General features: G+C 30.2%; 5 protein-coding genes across 5 annotated transcripts; 1 reads left to right on the top strand and 4 right to left on the bottom strand.

The window, feature by feature from the left end:
- Positions 1–439: 439 nt before the first annotated feature.
- On the bottom strand, positions 440–1,750 carry GO595_006704 (Legume-like lectin family protein; the record flags this gene model as incomplete). The annotated part of the gene is made up of 1 exon (XM_067920087.1): positions 440–1,750. The coding sequence occupies one exon, from the start codon at positions 1,748–1,750 to the stop codon at positions 440–442; it is 1,311 nt and encodes a 436-aa protein (XP_067773132.1).
- A 5,533-nt stretch (positions 1,751–7,283) lies between these two features.
- GO595_006703 (uncharacterized protein) lies at positions 7,284–7,649 on the bottom strand (the record flags this gene model as incomplete). The annotated part of the gene is made up of 1 exon (XM_067920086.1): positions 7,284–7,649. The coding sequence occupies one exon, from the start codon at positions 7,647–7,649 to the stop codon at positions 7,284–7,286; it is 366 nt and encodes a 121-aa protein (XP_067773131.1).
- A 2,592-nt stretch (positions 7,650–10,241) lies between these two features.
- GO595_006702 (uncharacterized protein) lies at positions 10,242–11,165 on the bottom strand (the record flags this gene model as incomplete). The annotated part of the gene is made up of 1 exon (XM_067920085.1): positions 10,242–11,165. The coding sequence occupies one exon, from the start codon at positions 11,163–11,165 to the stop codon at positions 10,242–10,244; it is 924 nt and encodes a 307-aa protein (XP_067773130.1).
- Positions 11,166–12,086: 921 nt separating this feature from the next.
- On the bottom strand, positions 12,087–13,676 carry GO595_006701 (Phosphoribulokinase / Uridine kinase family protein; the record flags this gene model as incomplete). Its single annotated transcript, XM_067920083.1, has 1 exon — positions 12,087–13,676. One exon carries the CDS (start codon positions 13,674–13,676, stop codon positions 12,087–12,089), a length of 1,590 nt encoding a protein of 529 aa, XP_067773129.1.
- A 208-nt stretch (positions 13,677–13,884) lies between these two features.
- Positions 13,885–15,084, top strand: GO595_006700 (uncharacterized protein; the record flags this gene model as incomplete). The annotated part of the gene is made up of 1 exon (XM_067920082.1): positions 13,885–15,084. The coding sequence occupies one exon, from the start codon at positions 13,885–13,887 to the stop codon at positions 15,082–15,084; it is 1,200 nt and encodes a 399-aa protein (XP_067773128.1).
- Between the last annotated feature and the right edge of the window lie 7,493 nt (positions 15,085–22,577).

Below are 22,577 nucleotides of genomic sequence, written 5' to 3'. Positions count from 1 at the left end.
ACGATAGCGCCCTTGCCCAAGTGTATCCCAAATTTGAAATCTTATGGTTATATCTTTGTAAGGTATCTTTATTGATTCGAAAATACAACCTACTTGTCTTTCAGGTAAAGAATCAACTCCCATAATCCTGTGTCTGATAAATGTTTTCCCAGCTTGTGTACTTCCAATTAAAATAATACTGCAAGGTTTTGTTTCCATTGGTATGTAACGCGATTGGATCCCTGGGATTCGTCCCAACCCTCCGGGTCCCTTCTGCCGGTTCCCCCGAATGCCGTGCCCTTCGGGGAGCACGTTAATATTAAATGTCTTACTAGAGAACGTTAATTACTGAGTCTTAACAACTTCATTCAAGTGGAATGTGACTGTACAAGTAAAGTTGTTACTCCTTACGTAAACTCCAATTTAAATTCAAACCTATTATACAAAACAATAATTTTTATTAAATACGTTGATATGAGAACGATCCATTTATATTCGAGCTATATTGTGAATACATTAAAAGTACCACCACAAAAAGGGATTCCAAAATTGCAACAAATAACAACAACTGTATGAAAGTAGAGAATCCCACACTCGTTACGCTATCATCCACACCTACTTCGTACCCGTTCATATCCGACACAATATCACCCAAGCTTATCGCTTTTTGTGTTGATCTTGTTAACACGTCATGTACTGTTTCCTTAAACACACGCACCATTTCATCTGTTTGATTACATGTATTAGAAACAGAATGATTCATCTCAGGAATACTATTAATGAGCTTCACTTTTCGTTTGGCCCATTTCGAAGAAAAATTACCAATCGAATTTTCGACAAAGTTCACCAAGTCGTTTTGCTTTGCTAAAGTAGAAACAACTTCGAGAAGAACTTCAATGGAATCAAAGACACGTTCCCGATTCGTGTTGGCAAAAAGTGAAGTGTCGTAATTGTTATCGTTCGCTTTTTGAATGTCGCTGGTGAAGTAGTTCAACTTCACAGTGCGGAAGATTTCGTTTGGACTCTTTTGGAAGTCATATGAATCATAGTTCATGTTTGTGACTTCGCGCTTGGTTTTGCTTTTCGATTGATCTTGTTTAATGCGTGGATTAACTTGCGCTATGATGCTATCAATTTCAATACCAGAGGCAAATTCTCCAGTGGAAGCAGAAATGCCAATGTAGTTATGTGTGACGTCTGTTTGTAACTCTTGTTGATCAATTAATGTTAACATGTCTGGTGCTTCGCCGCCATATAATAATACTTCACCTTTTTTCAAGGAAAGTTTAAGGGTGATCGAAACTTCTTCATCAGCTAAACCATATGTTACACATGGTTCTGGTAGAACTGCTGTAAATAAATCATCTGATCCTGAAGATTGAATCATATGTATTTCTAAAACTCTTTCATAATCACGTTCACTGATATCACCAATAATAGCAATACCATCAAGTTTTGGTGGACCGCCGTAAAATGGCCCTTTTGGTATTAATTTTTTGTTGTACCATATGCAAAAGCCTCCATGAAATTGTGGTTGAATAATTTTGATGTTAAACAATATTGACCAACCTGTAGCTGGAAATTCTGCGTTTGTCCAAAGAGAACCAATTCGATGTTGAATTGGAGGAACTAGAACAATGCGATCTTCTGTTGCAATAGAATGTCCAAATAATTTCCATTCTCCGACTGAGTTTTCATCTGGAGAAAAGGGTGGGACAAGATCAACTATTGAACAACCTATTGAACGAAAAAAACAAAGAAAATAAAACATCCAACTGGATATATTCTATCGTCAAACAGACTCCCCCAAATAAAATTGTTTACTTTGTATTAAAATAAAGCACTTTATTGTTTGATGAATTTTTCAAACCAAAAAATTGTCTGTAAATAATTTATGTCAATTAAGTTTTAGTAAATATTGAAAATATATTTGCAAAATTTAAAATCTAGAAAATATATTTTAAAGGAATTTCATTAAAATTTCGATGCACACTTTAATAATAAGTATGGTTGGACTTTACTATCTGGCAAATTTGAAAATATATATATGGAATTGAATATGGTTGAAATTAAGATTCACGTTTATGACTTCTATATTCTATATATGATAACTCCCCACATATTTAGAGAGTTGTTATTAAATATTTTTAGTAAATAAAAAAAATATTTCTTCTAACCGTAAAAGTGACATGGGCTAACTAAATTCGACCTTGAATATAGGATACAAAGACCCAAAAAAGAACAAATTTCCAAAAACTTCAACAAAATTTTTAGCAGCACAAAGAGGTCAAAGTAATGTTTCAATTGAAAAAGAAGAAAAATCAGAAAATGCTATTGCTTATATTAAACAATCATTTGAAGAACTGTTCAAAATAATTAATAACCCAACTTACCACAAAAGCAATTTAATTCGTATACTGGGTTCATTGAAATCCCCGCTCAAAGCAGCACTCAAATATAAATTGTTTCCTTTATTTACCAATAATTTTTTCCAGCAGCTCATTTTATATTGCTTAAATGAGAATAGAGTTGACGAAGGAAAAGCTCTATGTGATTTATTGAAAAAGATTTGTATTATTTTTTCAAATCATCAATATCCATTTTCTCAAGAATCGCTTAACAAGATCATAGAATTTGTCACAGTTATAGATCCATGTTCCAAAACTTCTTTAACTCTTCTTATGTTAATATCTAAAAAATATCCAGATCTTTGTATCCAATTTGAGCAATTTTTTTACCAAAATTTCCACATTGAAACAGTTGAAATAATTTCTCTATTCATTTATCATGTAATCAACACTGCAATTATGATTCCTGATTTTGACTTTTTGCCAATGGTTGAAGTGATCGGCAAAATACTTTCGGGGTGCCCCAACATCAATGCACAGACGACCGTTTACACGACGATCAAAATTACTTTGACTCAAAAAGTTCCACTTTTTATAGAGAACTTCCAAAGCGAATTTTGGCTTAAACATTTTTGTGAAATGCGAAGATCTCAGCTAAATTGCATTACTATACTTGGCTGGGAATTAACAGGTTTAATGATTGAGTTCATTAATCAACAAATTATTACATCAAAAGAATATTTTGATTTGCCACTTATTAATCATTTTTTATGTAAAGACGGGGAAAGTTCACATAAGGTTCAAATTGCTATTTTTAACTTTTTGGGAAATGCAATTAAAAGGTGTCCTTTAATCATTGATATCATATTAGAAAATGAAAATCCAGAATTTTCTATTTTAGTTCCTCTAATGAATTGTATTCACTACAGCATATACCAAGTGCAATACTCAGCGCTCTCAGTTTTATTGGACATTTTAATGCGCGCAAACGCTTTTCAATTGAGAATGATCGGCCCAGTTAACGTTGTCGACGCACTTTTTAACCACATTTTAACCGTCGATAATACGACAGAATTAACGGTCATCCGGTGTTTAATAAGAGTTGTTAATGCTTGTAATACTTCCAAACTTGATTACAAAATTGAGGAGATTTTTGATATGTTTGAAGCTTATGATGCTTTGATGTCTTTGTTTGATTCTGAGGTAGTAGCAAATGAAGTACAAACTTTGTTGGACCTTGTTTATAAAAATAAATTTGCATATTTTTTATATTATTTCGTATGTGAAATTTTCAATTTATGAGTGCTTGAAATGTATCATATTTAATGATATATTTCCAATTTACATCGGAACAGTTTCTGTGAAAATTGAATAGTTTATTGATTGAATCTATTTCAACCATAATAGGATGAACATTAATTAACAAATCATTTTTCAACCTCGGTAACACAGCTGAAACATAAGTACATTCAAATACTTCTCTATGTTTTATTAATTAATGAAAACATTAAAAACGTATCACATCAGTATGTTTTTATTTACTAAGTATCATAAATATACAATTTTGTGACAATTATATTATAAGTTTATTTAAAGAACTGTTGTAAACGTGTTTTTTTCTCTTCTGAGTTACCCACCACTTCATTTAACACCAAGTTTGTGTTTGGGGCACCCTTCACGAGCACGTTAATCAATTCACTGAGTCTGTTCACATCATCGGTGTCAATTCTTTTGCTTAAGTTTAAAGGGTTAATTACAAGTAATCTAGCGATAGCTCCAATTATATTTAAAGCGAAAGCATTTAATATATCGTTATCATGAGCCATATCCAACAGATATTTACACATCAATTTTGTGTCATTAATTTGTTTTGGAGGGAATTGTTCGAAAGTTTTTATGAATGTGTTTACGTCCAATTGTATAATGTTCTTATAGAACAAAACGATTATCCATTGGAGCAAAGCCAAATTTGATAATGTTTCCAATAAATTAGAGTTTGAAGTTATTAATTCATTTATCCAATAATTCGACCAATTATAAACGTTTTTAATTTGATCGGCATTACTTAACAATTTATTTTCGATTAAGTTTATGATTAAAAATGATAAATTTTGTATCAAATCCGAATCAATTTGATTCTGTGATATCAAATACATCGTTATCATCACAATTTCATTTATTTCCTCATTAACGAAAGTCTTATTTTCAATTCCCTCAATAAATATATCTAAAGATAAATCGATGAGTTCAATATCATTTGTTTCGATTAACTTTTTCGCAAACATAAAAATCGCACGACAGAAATCGCCATTAAACTTAAGCATATTACACATCATTGAAACAGCTGATGTGAATATCGGGTTATCTTTCTTGATATCATTTGATAAAAATGTGCTTAGTATTTTTTGTGATGCATTAAGTATTGGTTCTCCAACTTCATCTAATAACTTCGATATAAACAAAACGCATTCATTAATAACACTTTGATTCGATGTTTGCATTGCGATATCACTAAACATCATCGAAATTTGTTGTAACATTTCGACAGATAAAACTTTCGCTATTCGTAACATTGATACAAACGTCGCATTAATTAATACTTCATCATTTGATTGCCCCCATTTCATACATATATCAAAGATATGATGTACCAAAAATTCGTTTGGTAAAATTTCGGCAATTGAAGAAGCGCAAAGTAATGCGTTTTTACGTATATTTGTGTTCATCTCTTCATTTGTAAGTATCCAATCGATTCTTTGATAAAAATCTTGATCGAACAATTGTGAAAACATTGGAATTAAATATTGTAAACGATGTAAACAATTAATTATTGGTTCATCTTGTTCAGAACTAATACACATTTTAATAGATATGAATGTTGGCTCGAGTAATATTTGATGAGTTATCTCAAAGTTTGTTAATAAAACACTTGATATTGATAACGCGCCATTAAATGTATTAATGTTTTGTAAGTTATTTTTAGCGTATTCAGATATTTGTATTATAATGTTTTCATCGATTTCTTCGCATTGATTCTCAATGGATCGTGCTAAAAGAGTCATATAAAGTTCAACATCTTCTGTAACTTGCGATGATATTTTCCATATGTTCTCGACAAGGCCATGAAATGGTATCGAGATAGAAGTAATACATTGATAAATAGCGTCACGTGAATGATGTCGTAATGCTGGAGATGGACTTAAAAGTAATGGAATTGTATAATCCAAGAATAAGTTCGAGTTAAGAATTTGTTTCTCAAATACTTCCGAAAGTGATGATATAAATTCACAAATAATCAGTATGTATATTTCATTTTGGATTTGTGATATTTTACGAATTAAATTCATGCAAATTTCCCAATCATTTCGTATCAATTTGGATATTTTTTCCATTAATGATTTGATTAAAAAAAGAATTACTAAAACAAAAAATTCATTGACATTAAGTGATTCAACCATTTTTGCATGTATAAATGAATAAATTTTTTCAACACTTGTTCTGTCAATTGCATTATTAAATATATCGGCTAATATTTGAGGATCTTCATCTTGAATTATCATTGTTGACAATATTAATGATTTATCTAAAATTGTATAAATTAAATCATCGGGTAATTTGTCAAATTTATGTGATAATACAATTAAAGCTTGCATCTTGGCTATCGGAGATAACGTCGGAATTTCAAACGACAAAAGTGACGCTTGCGATACGTCGTAAAGTTGTGAATCTGGAATTTCAACTTCTGAAAAAATGGAACCAATTGAATTCCAGATGTGAATAAAAACGTTTTCTGGCTGTTCTAATGATTCACGTGCAAATGATAGAATTATTGATAGATGATCATTAAGTTGGTCAGCACCAAATATCGCTGAAAAGGTTATGAAAAGATTAATTGATAAAGTTCGAAGATGCCAATTTGGTTGTGTTAATCCAAAATGACTAATTGCTTTACACTCTTCACTATATCGAAAGAAGATAGGAAATAATTCTGGAGATAATGAAATTGTGTAAAGTAAACTAAGTTGGAATGGAAGAATGGAAGGATTCGGATTAAAAAAGGGACTTAAATCAACAGAATCACCAAGTGATTTAATAAAAGTTTTAATTATTTTGGTTAAGGTGTTGATGTCGCGCTCCTCTGTGAGGTGAAAGGGGAATTCAAATATTGAATTCACAATTGTTACTTGAATATTTCCTGGAATTTTTCCCCATGATTTATTTATGGTTTGATCAAGAAGAACTAATGAACGTGATTGAAGTTGGGTATCATTTTGAATAATGGAAATTAACGCAAAACAAAAATCTGATGGATTGAGTTCCATTTGTTCCATGATGTTTCGCGTTCCAAGTTGAATCAGTTCATTGTTGCTAGTATCTAAATAAAAAATATATTTTGCGATTTCTTGCGTGTATTGCTCAACCATTTGAAAGCCGATCAAATTACACACAAATAGTTGACTCAAGCAAGATAGCCAAATATATTTTCCGAGAAATCGTTCAAACAATACCTTAATAAATTTTACATAATATGTAATTATAGTACCAACCAAGCAATGCAAAAACTGCTCACTATTTTTGAACACAATTGGAATTATGATATTTAATCAAAATCCACCAATTTACCAATAATAATAATAAACCTAATTTTACACCACAAAATTAATGTTTCCTTCGCTAAATAATTTTAACTTTTAAAGAAATTGATTTATAAATTATGAACATTACATTATTGCAAAACTGCATGTCCCCATTTGTTTTCCAAATATTATTTAAACCACATACATAAAAATGTAGTTTCATCAACTTAGCATGTCCCTAAAATCACAGTAAGCACATAGAAAGATTCTGATCTAGTTCCTTCTATTTCTCTCTAACTCATCATGCTTATGTGATACAATAACTCAATTGACAGAAAGTTCATGATGCTAAAAAAAGATTTAAAGATTCTTTTAGGAATCAAACGCTTATGACAGTGCACTTTTTCTTATTGATTCCGTCTGGACATACATACCTATCCTTGACAAAAGAATCTATGTTTGGCATATCGTCAATACCCCTTTTGATCGTATGCTTCTTGCCCAGCAAATGCTTGTAGATAGGTCTCTCTTTGTTGGTAACAACCTCCTTAGATCTTTGCTTTAGCTTGTTCACACCGATAGCCTCTGGATCTTTTTCAAGTCCATAATATGTTTCATCGGCTTCGTCTTCATCATTTTGAAATAAAAGTAGTTTTATTGGAACGCGGATTGGTTTTTTTGGTGTTGTGATGACAATTGGCTTTGTAAACTTAATCGTACGTAATACAACGAGTGCAAAAATCATTTATAGAAAATGAACACAAACAAATCTCTGATTATACAATTTTGTGAGATGTTTTGTGGGCAGAAATTGCAGCAAGAAGTTCAAAAAGTGGGTTTTCCGCTGAAATGTTCATAATTGGGGAAAAAGGAGACTTATATTTAGAATAATTTATTGGGTATGAAATTACAAGAAAAAATATAAATTTTATTGTTTTTATTTAAAGATCATATTAAAGAAATAGCGAAAAATTTACTGTTTTATTCATAAACTTACATTAGCTAATGAATTAAACAATCACAAGTTCTGATAGATTTTTTGGTTAGTCACTTTTCGAAAAATGCACTTCCTTTTTTACCACATTTTTAGAGTTTCGGATGACAATAAAAGTGTTTAGTTATGGCACCTTTATGCAATGAAAAAATCTTTGCCAAATCGATAAAAACTTCGTTGAAATTTTATCCGAACGATCATTTTTATCATAAAATATCTATCGATTTCCAAAAAAACGTATTTTTCATAGGTCAGAGTCATCTGAAATATTATAGGAATTGCATCACAAGATGCATATTATTTACTTGATGAAATGATACAACAACATTTAGTCGACGAAGAGATAGTTAAAAATATTCAATCAAAATATTTTGCACATTATAAAACAGATAAAAGAAAAAATCATCAGCAGTAGAGGAAATAATTATAACGCCTCCTGTAGCTGGAACTACAATAGAGGAAATAATTACTGTAGTACCTATACATATGGAGGAAATAATAAATCTGATCGAAACATTGAAAGAGAATTTGTATCAAATTATAATCAGCTTTCACAAAATGATTTTGAGCTTCATAAGAAATATATTAATGAAGGAATTAATCCAAATGAAATAGCAAAAGCAATTCGATATGATGAAATCGAAAAACTTCAGGTATTATCATAAAATACAAAATTTAATTTTAATCAGAAAATTGAACCATCACTTTATGAAAGATGTTCATTTATTAATCAAGAAAATGTTGCATTAATTGATTATGCAGCATTTTTTGGATCTGTTAAATGTTTTAAATACTTATTATTAAATAATTCCAAACTAATAAATACAGGTAAATATGCTACTGCAGGTGGAAATGAAGAAATATTTCATTTATGTGAGCAAAACCATGTTCAATTTAATGGGTAATTGGAAACGGCAATTAAATTTCATCGAAATGATATCTTTCATTAAATTTATGAAAACAAATTAGAAAAAATAGATGAGGATAGACCAACTTCAAATGGTAGAATGTCTGGTTTTGGCTATGGTTATAGTAGTTATAGTTCAAGTTCGAAAATGTCTTCTAATGAACAGATAAAGATTCAACTTATTGAGGCCTGTAGAAAATATGGAAATTATGAAATTTTATCGTTTTTAGAAAATGAAGGATTCAAAATTAATGAATCGATAATTAATGGAGCCGCAAGATGGCAACTTATTTCTTTTCATTCACTTTCTACAAGAGAATCAAATTCCTAATAATGTTTTAGCACCTGCAATGGAAGCTGGTAATTTTGAACTTGTTAAATTTATTCTTGTGTGTGTGGTTTCGAATAAGAATAAAATATTTTTATTAAATTTGATGTTTAATTTGATTATTTGATATTTTAAAATGTAATTTGAGGATTATTTTAGATATTTGAAGAGAAAGAAATTTAGGAAATTGGAAACCAAGAAACAGTACCTTAATTTGATTCTTAAAAGAGAAAGTACTAATAATAAAATCAAAACTATATGTTTTGTTTTTAGAATGTTTATTCCAAATATTTAAAATTTTAAATAATGATTTAATGTTTATGTATAATATTTCTTTCTGATCTTATTAATAAAATAAAAAATGTACATGAAACATTTAATAAGTTACTTCTTGAACAATATGACTTGAATGTAAATGTTAAATTTATTTATTTGTATTATATGGTACTTCATAATAACATTTGGAAATTATTCAAATTGTTCAATATACCGCTTATATGGGCATCTGAAAATGGTAATATAAAAATAAATTACTTCTGAGACAAAAAGGAATTGATATTAATACTAAATGTATTTATTTGTTTTAATTAATGTTTCATAATAATATTTGGAAATTATTTAAATTATTTTATACATCACTTCATTAGTTTCAAATTCAAGTCAATCTTAGATATTGAAACAGAATCAATTCGTGATGTGTTTCAAGGCATTGGAGATCTCTGTTTCATTTTAATGACTACAAAAGATTCAAACATTTTAGAAGATCTTTTAAATTTATTGATGAATTAATTCGATTGAAGTAACACATGAAGTAATATGGTAAGAAGGTGACAGTCCAAGAACGTGCACAACAAATGATTCGTGAAGAAGAGCAAAAACATAACGTACATTAACAAGAATTCTTGTTTAAAACTCCATAAAATGTTCATAGTTTAGCATATAATCATGAATAATATGGGCTAATAAGAAAAGCGGAAATAGAACATAGAAATCTTTTTAATGCATTAATATATTACCATTTTATTTATTCTCATAATTAGTAAATTTCGTAGATGTTTTTCATATTTTTAAAAATATGTTAGAAATCATATTATAGATAGTTCTTTATTTATATATCAATGATAAGTTCATCTCCAAAATCAATTGATGGCGTATCGTCTTCGAAATAACCGCCATAACCGCTGTTTGTTTTTGATTTGTAATAGCCGTAACCGTCGTTAGCCGGCTCAATGAACGAATACTCTTCACCAAGAGAAATTCCAGGCTCACAAAGGCCAGCTAAAGGAAGCCATTCCTCTGTATTATTTTTGATTATGGCGTTTCGCTGATTGTAATCTACAGATATGAAATCATTCCATTCTGTAGTTTGGAGTGCAGAAGAATAGCAAGAAACAAGTTCAAAAACTTGAACAACTGCATCCATATGAATACACCATTTTCCAGATCGGAAATGTTCAATCAATTTTGATACAAATCCTGGGATTTTGGAAACATTGACGATGTTTTCTGTATTTTCATTTTGTAACATTTGAACGAGCTTCTGGTGAAGAGTTTCGTGTCGAAAGAAGAACGAAAATAAATATTCTATATCTTCATGAATAATATCAATTGCAGAAATTGTAAGTTGGGTAACATTATCACTTGTAATTGTTAACTGCTGAATTTGTTCCTGAGTTAGGAAATCATTAATGGGATTATTCGAAATAATTTTGGAACAGAGAATAATCATATCTGTCATAGCAACAATTGATTTTGTAGAAAGAGCATAATTTATCATTAGTTGAACAACTTTGGGGTTGTTATATTGGGATATGATTGGTGTTGTTATCGAAGAATTATTATAAACAGAGCAGAGGACATATGCTGCGTTTCTACTTGTTTCTTCATCTTGTGTAAGCATCTCACTGATCCTCAGAATAATTGAATTATTTTCTATGAAAGACATTGACTTTGTCAAAATCAAAATTAAAATTTCTTGAATACCAAGTACGTTGATTCTGTTTAAAATGAGATCAACAGAATCACCAAACATTTGGAAAAGCAAAGGAGTATTCCATTTGATTTGATTTTCAATTATCCGACTGAAATAACCTGCTAAAAGGGAATTATTTGAGTCATCAGATTTTAGGAATTCATGAAAATATGTTGATAAGGTGGTACTTGATTGAACAAAATTGTAAATCTTTGAAGAATTTGAAGTAAAAAATGATACCGCGATTTCAGATAATTCTTTAAAATTTGTAGAATGTATATACTTAGTTGATAAACACCATTCAGCCATTTGTGAAATAATTGCATCTTGACAAATATAATCAATGAGAGGTGACAATCCAATTTTTAAAGCAACAGTTAGCTCTCCAGATGAAAGTAATTTTTCCATCGGTAAATTATTATTAATAGTTCCTTTTTGGCGAGAATTCATTTCAAAATCGTGATGAAGAGGTAATGGCTATTTCCGTTAAAATTCAAAAGATAACGTCCAATTTTCAGTGCAACTTGGTCTGTGGGGAGTTCAAAATCGTTATAAAGTTTAGAAAAACATTGTTTTTGATAACTGTAAAATAAACTATTGAAAACAACAAAAACCAAAAATTACGAACAGCTTTTCAACGCTGACAAAAGGTTTAAACTTAAAGATTTTATGAAAAAAACTTAATATATTCATTAAGGCCAATAAGGTTAAGGGATAAGTATGAATGAAAATTAACATTAACTCAAAACAATGATCAAGAATGATGCCACCATTCATAAAAAAATGCCATCTTTCACATATTTTTATTGAAATAATTTGGCAGACAAAATTTACATTCAAAAACCTCATCGAATTTGGGGTTTTCGACCAAACGAACGAAATAAACAGAATTTTATCGTTAGTTCCCGTTTATTGCGTTACTTTTGCGTAAACGACTATTTTCCGTTCACAAGTTAAAACACAAATAAACTCAAATTTCCTTTAGTATTTAAGGTCAGAACCTCCGGTGAATTCTCTTATACAAGAAATGTGAGGTACGTCTTGCAATGGAATTGCGTAAAACAAATTTGCCAATCCGAGTAATCTTTTTGCTTCTCTTGTGATCTCTTGTGTCATTGGGTCTTCAGGGTCTTCTCCTTCCTCAGGCATTGTTGCCTCAGACAGAAGAGGTCTTGCGAATATAGAAAGAACAGGCAACTCATAAACAAGAGATGAATTAAAGAACATTTCAGCATTTCCTTGATAAGGGAAAATATTCTTTTCTTCACCAATTCTAACACTTGTCCATCGGTGGATTGTCTTTCTTGCGGAATAACCTCTAAATTTATGATCTCTAATAATACGACGAATCAATCTCAAGTCAGTTGTAGGGAATCTATGTGAATTATCAATGGACAATGGGGTCAATGGTGATACATATATAGGTGTAACTTCATCACGACCAAGTGGAATAAGTAATTCGGGATTAAGTCCATGAATTCCCTCAAGAATGAGGAAGCTATTCGGTGGTAAAGTGATTGGTTGTTCGGGATAATCAATGCCAAGTCCGGATTTGAAGTCATAACGACGACGTGGAACACTTTCGCCATTAATTAATTTATGAACTCGCTCACTAAGAAGTGAAACATTAAGAGCTGTGATGGCTTCGAAGTCACGAAGGCCATCGGGACCAAATGGAGTGTCTTCACGATTAAGGAAATAGTCATCCATTTCAATAACAACTGATTCATAGCCAAAAACGCGAAGAGCGATGTCTAAACGTTTTGCAAATGTGGTTTTGTTGGATGATGATGGACCTGCAATGGTGACAATTCGTTTATGTGGGAAATTGGCAACTAATGCTGCTGCAATCTTTGAAAGTTTACGTTGGTGAAGACCTTCGCAAACCCATTTGAGGTCGTAGTATTGACGTTTGTAGATAACTGAGTTAAGTTTGGCAACATTATCAACGCCAATAAGTTTGGCCCATTGTGTGTACTCGGTAAACATTTCTAATTGTGCAGCAGGGTCAACCCATTCACCAAGAGATTGGTTGGATGTAAGTGTTGGCATACGAATAACAAGTCCTTTATTATAAAGAACAAAGCCATATGTACCTACACGTGTAAGGTCAGTGAGAACTGGCTCAAGGCAATAGTCAACAAAATCGCCACATTTGATGCATTGAACTGGATTCTCAGATATTGTTTTGAGAACACCAAGTTTATCAAAGCGACCTTCGGATGTGAACTTCTTGAAGAGGTCCATTCGAGGAACCTTTACATTTTCTATAGTTTTATGTGTTTGAAGAAATTCATCAAAAGCTTTTTTGATTTGTTCAAGCATTTCAGGAGTAATTTCGACATCCTCGAGGTCTACACAGTAAACACCATCACCGAGTGAGTGTGCAACTTTAAGTTGACGCTTGAAAAGTTGTTCGTAGATATTGCAAAGGATGAAGATTAAGGAAGCCTTTTGAGCATTTTGTTGAATGCGGATAGAGCAGTTCTCAAGAATGTCATCCTTTTTCATTTGGGTTTTATGGATAAAACCAGAGAGAGATTCGATGCTGTTATCAATCTCAGAGTTCATGGCCAAATATGAGAAGGAACGATATGAAAATTGAAAGAGGGATTTGAGTGAATTGGCTACCATTCCTAACTGTTTTAATTGTGATGAAAATGATCGGAAATGATCTGAATTTTCAAAACAAAATAATCGTTTGTAAATTGACGTAAATCAATTTATGAAATTAACAATGTTTGTTCGATATTCACTTTTTGAACGTGAAAAAAAGCTGATGCTTTTCTTCATCTTTTTGTTTTTCAAGGGAGAAAAATCAATTCCAGAGCCAAGATTTCATGTTACTTTGAACGAAGGAAAAGAACATTATCTTTGGAATATTATGCAATCAATGCACTTACCAACATGGAAAAGAAGCTTTCAACCATGCTGGTCGCCAAAAAGCGAAATCAAATGTTCTCAATTAACCAAAGCATATGACACAATCATTAACTGGGAGAAAAAAATTCAAGGAATTGATTATGAAGATCATCGAATTGTTGATCTTTTAATGAAAGCTGGGATTGGGAATGGCATGTATCATGCTGCTAGTGGTGTTTTAATGGGGGTTTTATTAAATCGTGCTGTGTTTAGTCATTATAATTTTACAAAAGATGGTTTATTATTCCCACCATCTGTTCCAATCAAAGAACCACCCAAAGACTACCAACGCACATTCAAGCAACTTTTAACCACGGAATATTGGCCCAATTTAAATTATTCGGTATTATTAAATTTCCATCTTCCATTTAAAGCCAAATTTCTTTATCCTTATCAACTTCTTACTGATCCAGACATCAATTATTATACCCGTGCATATTTTGGTGTCCATTTTATATATTTCCTATCAAATTATTTTACGTATTTTTCCGACTCTGTTATCCAATTTGCTCAAAAACAATTTAAAAGCATTCCACAGAACATCAAAGTCATTGGTGTTCATGTCCGTCGACATTACAAAGGGAAATTTTTCATCTGGAATCTTGATTTCCTTAAACGTACTCTTCAACCATTTCTTGATGACCTTCATCAGAACTCCAAACAGTACATATTCTTCACATCTAATTATGACCAATATACGACCTATTTTAAGGAAAGATATCAAAAACGTTTTTTCATCTCAGAAGCATCGAAAAAAGAGGACGGAAACAAAAGAGACGCTTTGAACGACATGGCGTGTCTCATCATGTGCGACAAACTAATCGGAACATTTCGCTCGAGCTTCACAACAATATCTGCAATGAGAGCAATGACAAACGCGTATTACATGTCGTGCGAAGTCGACTCGCTTTTCAGATTCTCGTCGACGCAAATGGGGCTGTTCTCGATGATAGTGGACGAGTCGGAGAATTGGAATTATATGGCTAACTATCGGCTGAGGGACGAGGAAAGTTATGAAAGTGGAGTAAGAGCGTTCTTTTATTATTTCGGTATATAGAAATCTCATTTTTTGTTTTGTATGTTGTAATAAAAAATTTTTTAAATTTAAATTTTTAGTGATTTTAAAGAAATTGTCGAAATAATTATAAAAAATGTTTAAATGTAAATGAGAAGAATGGATAAAGAGTATTCAAATAAATAATTATTCAAACGGTAAATTTATTCATCTGCATTGAAACAAGAACCAGATGTCCAAAATCTTTTTTGTGCAAAATTAAAATGTTTCCTTATTTTTTGTTATATTTTTAACTATAACTTGTTATAATAAGATTATCTATTCATTGATGCAAGAGCACACTGAAATATCTCAACAGTATGATATACTGTTTATGATTTCATTGAAATTAGCAGATGAAGTTAGTCAATATTGATTTTAAAGACGATTAAAAAACAGGTAAACATTTTTTGATTCTCTTTAAATTCCCCATCTCAGATGAAAAACATTAAATACCTAACTAAAACATGAAAAATTATGATATGATCATATCAAAAGCTTAAATTATGAGTGCCAAAAGATAAGTGGTGATACTTCAAATACCGGCACAACCTATACTTTTTTAGCATGAATTATAATTATACGCCGTTTTTGCCTTTGGTGTGTTTGTAATAAAAAGCATTAAATGTGAAAAAAAATGGGAAAATTTTTTTACTAAATTGTTGGCCTCCATTATAACTTTCGAATATTTTATACATATGTTGAAATAACTTTGGGTCGCTTTCGCATTGCTTGTTCGTTGGATCTAGGCAAGATTTCTGCATAAGACTTAATTATCTTAGGGTATTTTTGTCCATAAATAATACCATTTGGTGATTTTTGTTTTGCAAAATATGTTTGTAAGGTTTTAAAAGCGCGTTTCAACTCGATCTTGTTTTCATCATTTTTGTCTTTAATTGCTTTAGTATCACGGAGTTTAGTAAAAGCTTCAATTACTGTTATAGGACGCAAAGTTACTGTTTTAATTTTTCCATTGGTTGCTTTATTTTTGATTCTTAGTGTCTGAAAGGAATGTATTGGGATTGTTTTATGTTCAACACCATGGATGAGATAATCTAATTGGGGAGGAACCACTATTGTTTTAACAGTTGAATAACATTTGGTAATGAATGCAAGGACAAAAAGCATTTCTTGGAGCAAGAAAATTGAAGCAAAATTTTGTCAATTTGACGGGGTTGCCCGAAAAAGCCGATAGTTACATAACTGGTTGCAGAAAACGGGCAATAATTTTTGATCGGTTTCAATAGAATCGTAGTCAAAAAGTAGAGCCGATACTACAGATTTTTTTCAATTATAAAAAGCCAAAAAAAAATCATTTCCAAATACAATTTTATTACACAAATTCTATTCAAGTCTATAATTTACCAATTCGTCCTGCAACGTCAGGTATTCTTCCATCAACTCGTTATTCTTGGACAGCAAATGTAACACTGCTATTTCCAAACGCGGCCATAAGAAATCGTTTTCATTTTCGATCAGATTCAAATACTTTTGTTTCATCACGAAGTTGTTCAAAAACAAAACTCTCGAAATCAACTTTGAGCAATCACTAAACGCAATTGCGAATTGGATAACAGTACTTTCGCAATCATCGACGCGAACCAACTCGTCCAATTGCTTAAGAGACTTAAACAATATGTGAAACGTCCATTCGAATGGAACCGAATTAACATTTCTTATGTTTTCAACGGCCATCCATAGCTTCTGATGTAACAAAAGCGCCTTTCGCGAGTTGCCTTTGTTCGTGCTATGGAATGGCTTCGGCAGAACTATAGTTTCGCGAACTTCTTCTAAATGCATTTGCCATTTGCGTTCCAAAATTCGCATCCGATTGATGATTTCGCTCGGTAATGTGATGGAGATAAAGTGTTGGATTATCATCATGTAAACAATTTGATGTAATTGTGGTGAATCAACTTTTCGTAATATCTTATTCATTAATTCTTTGGTCGAATTAAACGTAAGAGATACTATGGGAGATAAAATATGGGTCATTTGGGAGCGGATTATTGGTAAAGAGATCGAATTATAGTATTGCTCAAATAAATCTGATATTTGAATTATGGAATTAAGAATCATTTGATGCATTAAATAATGCTCAAAATTGTTGGCTGAGTTTTGGAGATCAATAATGTTCTGTTCCATGGAATATTGGACAAATGAATCATATTTGTCTCCAATGATCTTTTTAATAATTTGAAGTTTCTCTCGTTCTTCTAATGGAAGAGTTGCATTACCAAGTAAATAGTCAACTGGTGGAATAAGAAGTTCTTCACAGCTCATTTGTATCTCACACCATAATCGTTTGAAATCTGGATTTGGTGCTGAAGCTTGTAAGCATTGATATTCGTCATTGTTAAAAACAACTTGTCTCCAGTTAGCACTTAGTTCTTGTGGAATTTTTGGTTTTTTGGAATATATTTTTATCCAAAATGGTTTTAAATCAATTGAGTCAAAATATTGATTTTTAACAAAATGTCTTAAATTTGCTGGTAATTCATTAATAAGTTGAAGACTAGTTATAGCACAATGGACATCGAGCGGTGTAAGCAAAAGTGTCGTATATGTCAATTGAAAAGGTGTGTAGCTTAACGGCACCTCAAAAAGTGGATTTGAACGCATTGAAAAAATGTCACAAAAATTTTGATAATTTTTCATATTGTCTTTGAGGTAAACACATAAGTACTTGAATTGAAAGAAATGACGGTAGTATGGAGTGGCTTTTAGTACTCGGAGGAGTTGAGGAAGAGCAAAAGAATGAAGGAAAAAATGAAGAACATGTAGTTGACTCCATCCACGAGTAATCATAAATCGAAGAATAAATTGATGTGGTTGTGGAAGAAGTGGATATTTATTTTTAATGGATTGCAAAACAAGAGGTACATATGTTGTAACTATTAAATTATTTTGAATCATTTCAGAATCTAAACGAGAATCATAACAAAAGGTAGAAAAAAATATATCACAAACATTCTCTATAAAGCGAAATGTGGTTCCGTTGCAGAAAAATGGAATTAATGCTTCATCAACAATCTTTTTGGAGGAAGTACCAACTAAACTACAATAAAATGGGAAAGCATCAGAAATGTGCTCCCCTGATGTGAAAAAGCCGAAGAAAGCAGGAATTGTAGAATATATCATAAAGATATAAAAATCTCTGCGTTGTCTATTTTTATAATTAGCTTCTAATGCACGAATCATAATTGAAGGATTTCGTGCAATAAATTGTGCAAATGTAGAAATATATTGAATTTGTTGAGGTTGAACATGTTGCATTAAATCATCTGTTCCCTGATGAACAACAGTAAATAAATGATCTTTTGGTGGTATAAGCGATTCTGGATATACACCTGATGTAACTAATAGTAATATTGATGACGCCCTTTGATGTAATATTATTTTATTTCGAACTTTTTCTGCTGCTCGTATGTACCCTGTTAAATGCGCTTTAGGTATTTCTGGTACAGAGGTTTTTAGTTTGTTGTAGATTTCTTCGAGCATGGGGAAGAACCTTATTGTTTTTCTTGGCGAAAACAATAAGGTTCGTTAAATACGGGGAAGCCGTTAAAAGTACGATACCGCATTTTTCATTTGAATGAATTCAATCAATTTTCAGATAACAGTAAAATTTGATAGGAATATCTTTTCTGATTTATCTGCAAAAGCTTAAAAAAACGTGTTTTATTTTCTATGATGATATTTATTGATCAAAAGCATAAAATGATATTTGTTTGATAAAATTTATAGTTTTTACTCAATAAATTATATAAAAAAATATTTTAGAACATAAAAAAGCATTTATTAAACTTTTAAAAACAAATTATTTAAAATCGTAATTAAAATTTTTAAATCCATTGATCATTTTCATTTAATGGATAATTTTTAAATCCATTGATCATTTTCATTTAATGGATAATTTTTTAATTCTTGACCAATTTTTTCAAATTTATCTTCTGTTTCTTTATTTGCTGATATATTTGATGATGTTTTTTCGGTTTGTTTATTAGTTTTCCTAATTAAAAAAATTATAAGTCCGATAATTAAAAGAACAATTACAATTGAACAACATATAATACTAATAAGAACTTTTGCTGATATTTTATTTTGTTCATTATCATTATTACTATTTTTTAATGTAAAGAAATTACTATAAACTTGATAATAAGTTGAATAAATAATATTAACATATCCATAATAAATAAATTGCGTAATAGAATACGTATATGATGAATTAATATTAGAAATAATTAATGAATTTGTAACAAATGATTCATAAATTGAAATTGTCATTGTGATAGATAAAGTATTCGTAAAAATAAAAGAATGCGTTAAGTATGGATTATATGAAACAGAATTTAATTTAGTAAATGTATTAGACTTTGTAAATGTATTAGACTTTGTAAATGTATTAGACTTTGTAAATGTATTAGACTTTGTAAATGTATTAGACTTTGTAAAAGTTAGTGTTAGCAATGGATTGCAGTCATCAATTACTTTTTTGTTTATAGCTAAAACTCCAAATGTATCGTTTTGATATAATTCACTTACCATAACGGATTTTGTCGAAATATTACTAAAACAATTACTTCCAAAGATTGGAGAAGTTTCTCCATAAAAATAAATGCATTTGAGTAATCCGCAATATCTAAATGTTTCATCACCAATATATCCCACATTTTTTCCAATAAAAATTGATTCCAAATGTTCACAAGAATAAAAAGCTTTTGATTGAATTTCTATAACAGAGTTCGGAACTATGAAACTTGTGAACATACAACTTGTAAATGCATAACTTTTTATTGTGTTTACATTATTTCCAAGTAAAATTGATAATAAATTAGAGCATGAATAAAATGCATGTGGTTCAATTGAAGTCACTGAATCTGGAATTTTAAATGTTTCGGTGGCATTTCCATTTGGATAACTAATAAGTTTTGTAATATTTTTATCATATAAAACTCCATCGTTTTCATAATTAGAGAAATATTGATTTTTTTTAGAAATTTTTATAAATTTAAGATTGTTGCAGCAGTGAAATGGATTTGTAAAAATTGAAGAAACTGTGCTTGGAATTGCAACATCTGCAAGATTGCAATTTTTAAACATAAAAGGTCCAATTGTTTTAACTCCTTCATTGAGATATACACTTTCAAGTCGAGCACATCCAAGGAACACATTTTGCCCAATTGTTGTAAGATTACTTTTAAATGTTATATGTTTTAATTTACTACAAGTTTGAAACGCACATTCTCCAATATATGTTATACCTTCTCCAAACGAAACATTTTCTAATTTAGTACATTCATAAAATGCATATGATCCAATTGAAGTAACTGTGTCATCAATCAAAACATTTATCACTTTATTCCATTTATAAAAAGAACAATTTGGAATTGTCATTATTCCCTTTGAAATAATGATATGATTCACATTGTTTTGATAATCATTTAGATTTGTGAATTCACTTGGGTTTGATATATTTAACGTTGATGTTCTTTCGTTATAACACTGCAATGAATGAGAAAAAAATAAAATAAATATTATGAAAGCGAATTTAATACTCTTTCCTTTAATTTGATGATTAATTAATTTATAATTTGCTGATAAAGATTTTCTCGAAATGTAACAATAAAAAAACATTAAATTCGATAAGTTTATGGAAAAATAAGACGATATATTTCTAAATAAGTCAAAAAGAATGAATAAAAATGAAAAGAAAGGAGAGAAATATTTGATTTCCTGCTGAGAATGAAAAAATATTTTTTGATCAAAAGTTAAACTAATTGTTGTATAAAAATTTAAAATGTAACAAAGAATTGAACTTTTTATATGTTGAATAATTAAAAGGGCTTTAAAATTGTGTTCACATTTTTTTTGGATATTAATTTTTTGAAATTGATTTTTAGTGATATCTTCTGTTTCGATTATTTTTTTAATATTGTCAGCCACTGCGCTCAAATGAATATGATCACAAGAAATATAATCGGACAAATGTAGGGAAAAAACAATTATTCCGATAATGTGTAGCTTTTTACTTTTTCAACATATTACAGAAATTTGAATTGCGTAACAGCAATTGAACGAACTGTAAAAACAAATGAGGTTAAATCACTGTCACTTTTTCGAATTTTCTAGAAAAAAGTTTTAGAACTTTATTGAAATTTTGGATAATAAATACCATATTCATAATTGTTTAGCATTAATTCACGAACATGATTTTTTCTATAAAAATGTAATGTAAGTCTAATGTTTGCAGAAAATGAATTCCTGAAACAATACATTTATTGTGAATATAAAATAAAAATTAAATCAAAAATATTTTTCTTTAATTTAAATTTTATCTGTTGTTTTTATTATAAATAATATTTATCATCTCAAAATTCCGATTTGTAGGAAAATGTTATTCATAAATTGAAAAACATGGCCGCATATAAAAGAGTTTAAAACAAATAATTTTACTCATAAAATGGCGAATGATTTCTTCTATAATTTGCTAGATTATTAAGTGCGCAAATTACTTCTTCAGGATCATCCAAGCATTCAATACATTCTTCGACATCGCCATCCACATTTAATTCAGCTAAGTAGCCCAAACATGTTTCGTTTCCATCATTTGCAATCAGACAAAAAAGTGAAATTACATCATTCCAAACCGAAAATGAAACTTTATCTTTCAGTTCGAATAACATGCCAATAAACCCGACATTACAAAAGAATTGGATTGCATCAATCGAAACAACACAACAATTATACACAATATTGCAAACGCGTTTGATGTGTTTCATATTTGAAATTGAATGAACGAAAACGGTTTTGATGTCAAACGATTCGATGACTTGAAACGAATCTGGAGAGTCTTGCGCAAGCTGGTAAAGGAAGTTAATTGCTTCCTTAAATAATGCATCATCATGTGTTACATTTGAAAGCAATTTATCATTACTTTTCAAAAAATTATAAAAATCTTCAATGTGAAATGTGCTTACAATTGAAAGAATATGGAAGCCATGAGCTTGGATATCAAATGGAAGGGTTTGAATGGATTTTATTAAATTTGAAATTAATGGAAAAGTGGATTCTCGTGAATCTATGATACAAATCATGCTTTCTATAAGGCGCAAAGTTGCTGTGGAGCATAAAGAATTACTAAAGAGCAAATTAGAAAAATAATTCGTAAAGTTTAAATTAGTTTGAAAACAATTCATAAATGATGTTATAAATTTAGGATCATATGAAATTATATTTGCAATTGCATTTATAGCTTTTGGTGATGGAAGGTAATGAAATAGAATTAGCATTGTGTCATGAGGAAAAGAAATGAAAGAAATTGAAGATAAATATGTAGTACCTGTTTCTAGAATTCCTAGAGCATTTTCTTGTATGTCTTTATCAGCAGTGAAATCACTAAGTATTTCCAACATATCTTTGTAATTAATTTCAAAATATGCAATAAAATCTTGTTCTTTTATTTCACTATTTTCAAAGCTTCTTCCTTTTGC

This window comes from Histomonas meleagridis (assembly GCF_020186115.1).
Source record: "Histomonas meleagridis strain 2922-C6/04-10x chromosome Unknown contig_46, whole genome shotgun sequence".
NCBI classification, from domain to species: Eukaryota; Parabasalia; order Tritrichomonadida; family Dientamoebidae; genus Histomonas; species Histomonas meleagridis.
This window is presented reverse-complemented; position numbering and strand designations above follow the sequence as displayed.